The 6,442-nt window shown below is 41.5% G+C and overlaps 1 protein-coding gene across 1 annotated transcript in view; it reads right to left on the bottom strand.

Annotated features, from left to right (window-relative positions):
- Positions 1-4,586: 4,586 nt before the first annotated feature.
- Positions 4,587-6,442, bottom strand: part of LOC134317364 (uncharacterized) — a 37,459-nt gene continuing 35,603 nt past the window's right edge. The window contains exon 2 of the mRNA XM_062998176.1: positions 4,587-5,326. Within this exon, the coding sequence (XP_062854246.1) occupies positions 4,587-5,326 (740 nt within the window). The remainder of the gene's footprint in view (positions 5,327-6,442) is intronic.

Below are 6,442 nucleotides of genomic sequence, written 5' to 3'. Positions count from 1 at the left end.
CACACTAACACACCAGCACCATGTCAGTGTCACTGCAGTGCTGAGAATCATCCACCACCTAAATAATACCTGCTCTGTGGTGGTCCTGTGGGGGTCCTGACCATTGAAGAACAGCATGAAAGAGGGTAACAAAGCATGCAGAGAAACAGATGGACTACAGTCAGTAATTGTAGAACTACAAAGTGCTTCTATATGGTAAGTGGAGCTGATAAAATGGACAGTGAGTGTAGAAACAAGAAGGTGGTTTTAATGTTATGCCAGTGGCTGCATAGCAGAACGTAGATTTAAACCAACAATAATCTGACTGATATCCACCCTACTCTAGGCTACTACCGTCCACCTTGCGATGGCTTGGTGGGACTTGATCACAGAAGCATCAGAAAACTGCTGAAAATCTCACAGAGGAAGATGACCACCACTGAGTGAGTGGACGAGACATCCAGAACAGAAAAAGAGCTCCTGAAGGACAAGACAAACTGATGATGTGGGTTGTTTTATCAGGGGCTGGTTTGCTACAGGCAACACAAGACAGAGACAGAGGACAGCCAACCATCACAAAGCTGTTAAAAACACGTCATCATGTGATGCTAATTATAAACCTTTACACCCTTAATAACGCGTGATGGGTGCAAATGAAAAGCCGAATTCTGCACCCCTTTATAATTCAGTGATATTGGGTTTAACGCGGGAGGTTAGAACCCTGTAAAGATAAGCAGGCAGCACCTACACACCGGTACCTGTTCCTGCAGCTCAGTTTAACTACAGATGATTTAATAACATGAATGATGGGAGTGTCGTTCACCTCACCACGTCCTTCTCCTCTGTCTCTGATGTGACGTGTCTGTGCTCTAGGTGGATCTTAGCGGGACAGTGGCGTGATAAACCCCTCCCCCCAGGATCAGAGAGGATAAACATGAGATCAGCTTCCACTCAGACCCCGGTCACCTTCACACAGGACATTAATCACAGAGAGAGGAGAGGAAGCATCATCACCGACATGCCATCACGGACGCTGTGGTTCATCTCCAGCACACGGGCAGAGGTTCAGCAGGTGATGTTCAAAACGTCCCTCACTCAGATCAGAGCACTGTACCTGGGTTCTGTGTTTATAATACACGGGAGAGTGCGGAGGGTGGATTGTACAGAGTGATGGAGGGGTGGTAGAGTGTGGAGGGTGGATTGTACAGAGTGATGGAGGGGTGGTAGAGTGTGGAGGGTGGATTGTACAGAGTGATGGAGGGGTGGTAGAGTGCGGAGGGTGGATTGTACAGAGTGATGGAGGGGTGGTAGAGTGTGGAGGGTGGATTGTACAGAGTGATGGAGGGGTGGTAGAGTGTGGAGGGTGGATTGTACAGAGTGATGGAGGGGTGGTAGAGTGTGGAGGGTGGATTGTACAGAGTGATGGAGGGGTGGTCGTGGGTAAATGTATTATAAGCTCACAGACTGTGACTTTACCTGTCCAGTGCCAGACTCTGCCCCCTGCCCCGCCCCCCTGCCCCGCCCGGTTACAGGTGACTGCATTAGTTATTGTTGATGAGTTAGTGGAGTGTTTTGGGTTTCTCTCTGTTCCTGGAAGTGCCGTTAGGTGGGTTTGTTACCATGACACGTCTCCACACGTTACCAGGAATTTCACCCGCAGCGGCGTGTTAGGAATTTGTCGTCAATCCAGTTTCTCACGGGGTGAAGAGGTCAAAAGGCCAAGAGCCTGAGGAACGTTCCTAACTCCTCCTGAAGTGTCAGGGCTCGGTGTGTTCATGTGTTATTATTTATTATCACTGATGATTATTAATGTTCTTACACTCTTTATAAAAGCTTTTGGGTTTAATAGTAGAACCATCAACATCCATGAACATCACCGAGCACAGTGTGTGTGTGTGTGTGTAGAAATGTGTGTGTGTGTGTGTGTGTGTGTGTGTGTGTGTGTGTGTGTGTGTGTGTAGAAATGTGTGTGTGTGTGTGTGTGTAGAAATGTGTGTGTGTGTGTGTGTGTGTGTGTGTAGAAATGTGTGTGTGTGTGTGTGTGTAGAAATGTGTGTGTGTGTGTGTGTGTAGAAATGTGTGTGTGTGTGTGTGTGTGTGTGTAGAAATGTGTGTGTGTGTGTGTGTGTGTGTGTGTAGAAATGTGTGTGTGTGTGTGTGTGTGTAGAAATGTGTGTGTGTGTGTGTGTGTGTGTGTGTAGAAATGTGTGTGTGTGTGTGTGTGTGTAGAAATGTGTGTGTGTGTGTGTGTGTAGAAATGTGTGTGTGTGTGTGTGTGTGTGTGTGTAGAAATGTGTGTGTGTGTGTGTGTGTGTGTGTAGAAATGTGTGTGTGTGTGTGTGTGTGTGTAGAAATGTGTGTGTGTGTGTGTGTAGAAATGTGTGTGTGTGTGTGTGTGTGTGTAGAAATGTGTGTGTGTGTGTGTAGAAATGTGTGTGTGTGTGTGTGTGTAGAAATGTGTGTGTGTGTGTGTGTAGAAATGTGTGTGTGTGTGTGTAGAAATGTGTGTGTGTGTGTGTGTGTAGAAATGTGTGTGTGTGTGTGTAGAAATGTGTGTGTGTGTGTGTGTGTTTAGATGTGTGTGTGTGTGTGTGTGTAGAAATGTGTGTGTGTGTGTGTGTGTAGAAATGTGTGTGTGTGTGTGTGTAGAAATGTGTGTGTGTGTTTAGATGTGTGTGCAAGTACTCAGATGTGTGTGTGTGTGTAGATGTGTGTGTGTTTAGATGTGTGTGTTTAGATGTGTGTTTGTGTGTGTGTGTTTAGATGTGTGTGTGTGTGTGTGTGTGTGTGTTTAGATGTGTGTGTGTGTTTAGATGTGTGTGTGTTTACATGTGTGTGTGTTTAGATGTGTGTGTTTAGAAATGTGTGTGTGTATGTGTAGAAATGTGTGTGTGTGTGTGTGTGTTTAGATGGTGTGTGTTTAGATGTGTGTGTTTAGATGTGTGTGTGTGTTTACATGTGTGTGTGTGTTTAGATGAGTGTGTGTGTGTGTGTAGATGTGTGTGTGTGTGTGTGTGTGTGTGTTTAGATGTGTGTGTGTGTTTACATGTGTGTGTGTGTTTAGATGAGTGTGTGTGTGTGTGTAGATGTGTGTGTGTGTGTGTGTGTGTGTGTGTGTGTTTAGATGTGTGTGCAGGTGCAGGCACGTGTACAGATAGACCCCTAGTGATGCTCCAGCACCTGCCCTTTTGCCCTGGATGAGAAAAGTGCCCTTTCTGCTGGAGCACAATTTTTTTCTACATTCATCAATATTTAAAATGAGGTTTACAAATGAGGAATAATTAACATTACAAACTAATATATGTAGAAGGCTAAATATAATGATCTATGATATAGAACAGCATACAAAACATGATGAATAAATAGGAAAATGTTATTTAGCTGTCTTTTTGATTTTATTGGCATAATAATAGCCCCATTGTTAACATTAACTACCCAGAGTGGGTTTCTGATTTGAAATCAAAGGTAGGTCTTCAGTTGAGCTACATGACAGTCTGGAGAGGTAAATTGATACTAGTAATGGTTTATTATTAGTGTAATGCTTCAGCTCTGTCAGAAAACAGTAAAATGATGTATACTGTGTTCTCCCCTTTATGGAGATTCAGTAAGTCACTCTTGATTATTATGCACAACATTGATTTATCTCATTATTAAATTATTATTTAATATATTGTTTGGTTATTAAAAAGCGTGCACAATATGGCCGTGTTTTTGCCTGTTTTTCATTTATTTATGCAATTTGATCATTTGAGTTATTTGATTAAATGTGTATTGATTGTGTTAACAAAAATAAATATATAAGTTAAATATCCTACAGTTTTTTTTGTTGTTGTTTTTTTTTATTAATAATTTTGGCAATGGGTGCTCTTTCTTTTGGCTTGAGCACCTGCCCCCAAAAATGTCTGTGCACGTGCCTGAGGTAAGCTGTGGGTCACAGCGTGGGGTCAGCCATGGTACTGCACCCCTGGAGTAAACAAGGTTAAGGGCCCAACAGAGGCTGCATGGCAGAATCGGGATTCGATCTCTTAACCTTTCACCTGACAGCACAAAGCTCCTACTGATCGAGAACTAACACACGTGATGAAGCTTGTGGGTTTGGTTTAGTCCTTAATGAGCAAAAGGGGGGGGGGGGGTTAAATTGCTTTAGTAATGAATTAATTACTCTTTTATTTCTTTTAAAGTTGACGCAGCGACCGCAAAGAACAAACACAGTACAGTCAGTGATGGACTACTCAGAGATAAAATGTATAGACAAGCATTTTCCCTCTCCATGTTTATTATTAGCAGGATCTCGTCTGATTTGTGCTCTGATTGTTTTTTTAGACGCTCAGTAGATACGAGACAGTAAAGTACCACCATGGTGATTCATTCATTCATTCATTTATTTATTTAGCTGTTTGTTAAACCATGGTAACTGAACACCCCCAGACGATGATGGAGCTTCAGGTGTGAATGATTTCTGGATGTTTGAGCTTGATCAGATCATTTCTATTCATGTTGATGTTGAGATGATGTTGAGATGATGTTGTTGATGTTGAGATGATGTTGAGATGATGTTGAGATGATGTTGAGATGATGATGTTAAAGTTGTTGATGTTGAGATGATGTTAAGATGTTGAGATGATGATGATGTTGAGATGATGTTGAGATGATGTTGAGATGTTGAGATGATGATGTTGAGATGTTGTTGAGATGATGATGTTGAGATGATGTTGAGATGATGATGTTGAGATGATGTTGATGTTGTTGATGTTGAGATGATGTTGAGATGTTGTTGAGATGATGATGTTGAGATGATGTTGAGATGATGTTGTTGAGATGATGTTGATGTTGATGTTGAGATGATGATGTTGAGATGATGTTGAGATGATGATGTTCAGATGATGTTGAGATGTTGTTGAGATGATGATGTTGATGTTGAGATGATGTTGAGATGAGGTTGAGATGATGAGGTTGAGATGATGTTGAGATGATGTTGAGATGATGTTGAGATGATGTTGAGATGATGTTGAGATGTTGTTGAGATGATGTTGAGATGATGTTGAGATGATGTTGAGATGATGTTGAGATGATGTTGAGATGATGTTGAGATGATGAGGTTGAGATGATGTTGAGATGATGTTGAGATGATGTTGAGATGATGTTGAGATGATGTTGAGATGTTGTTGAGATGATGTTGAGATGATGTTGAGATGATGTTGAGATGATGAGGTTGAGATGATGTTGAGATGATGTTGAGATGATGTTGAGATGATGTTGAGATGATGTTGAGATGTTGTTGAGATGATGTTGAGATGATGTTGAGATGATGTTGTGGTTGTTGATGTTGTTGTTGATGTTTCTTCACCTGCTGAGTGTTTTTAAACTAAACACCAGCAGAACATCTCCGTGTGTTTATGCTTCAGTGTGTTCAGATTCCAGGAACCTCAAACTCTCCACATCATACCATGAACATCATCCAGCACAGTGTGTGTTTGGATGTGTTTAGATATTTCTTTAGGTGTGTATGTGTGTGTATGTGTGTGTGTTTATTTTTTTCAGTTTTTAGGTATGTGTGTGTGTGTGTGTTATTGTGAGTGTTTAAGCGTGTGTGTGTGTTATTGTGTGTGTTTAAGCGTGTGTGTGTGTGTGTGTGTGTGTGCGTGTGTGTGTTTAGATATGTGTGTGTTTAAGCATGTGTGTGTTATTGTGTGTGAGAGTGTGCGTGTGTATTTAGATGAGTGTGTTTACATATTTCTTAAGAGGTGTGTGTGTGTATGTGTGTGTGTGTTTAGATATGTGTGTGTTATGGATATATGTATGTTTAGGTGTGTGTGTGTGTGTGTGTGTGTATGTGTGTGTGCGTTTAGATATGTGTGTGTTATGGATATATGTCTGTTTAGGTGTGTGTGTGTGTGTGTGTGTGTGTGTATGTGTGTGTGTGTTTAGATATGTGTGTGTTATGGATATATGTCTGTTTAGGTGTGTGTGTGTGTGTATGTGTGTGTGTGTTTAGATATGTGTGTGTTATGGATATATGTCTGTTTAGGTGTATACAATAATACACACACACTCACTCACACACACACACACACAATAATACACACACACTCACACACACACACACACACACACAATAATACACACACACTCACTCACACACACACACACACACAATAATACACACACACTCAAACACACACACACACACACACAATAATACACACACACTCACACACACACACACACAATAATACACACACACTCACTCACACACACACACACACACACACACAATAATACACACACACTCAAACACACACACACACACACACACACACAAACACAATAATACACACACACTCAAACACACACACACACACACACACACAACAATACACACACACACTCTCACACACACACACACACACAATAATACACACACACTCACACACACACACACACAATAATACACACACACTCA

The sequence above is a fragment of the Trichomycterus rosablanca genome, chromosome 6 (genome assembly GCF_030014385.1).
Source record: "Trichomycterus rosablanca isolate fTriRos1 chromosome 6, fTriRos1.hap1, whole genome shotgun sequence".
NCBI classification, from domain to species: domain Eukaryota; kingdom Metazoa; phylum Chordata; class Actinopteri; order Siluriformes; family Trichomycteridae; genus Trichomycterus; species Trichomycterus rosablanca.
The sequence above is the reverse complement of the archived record's forward strand: the minus strand, read 5'-3'. Positions and strand labels throughout refer to the sequence as shown.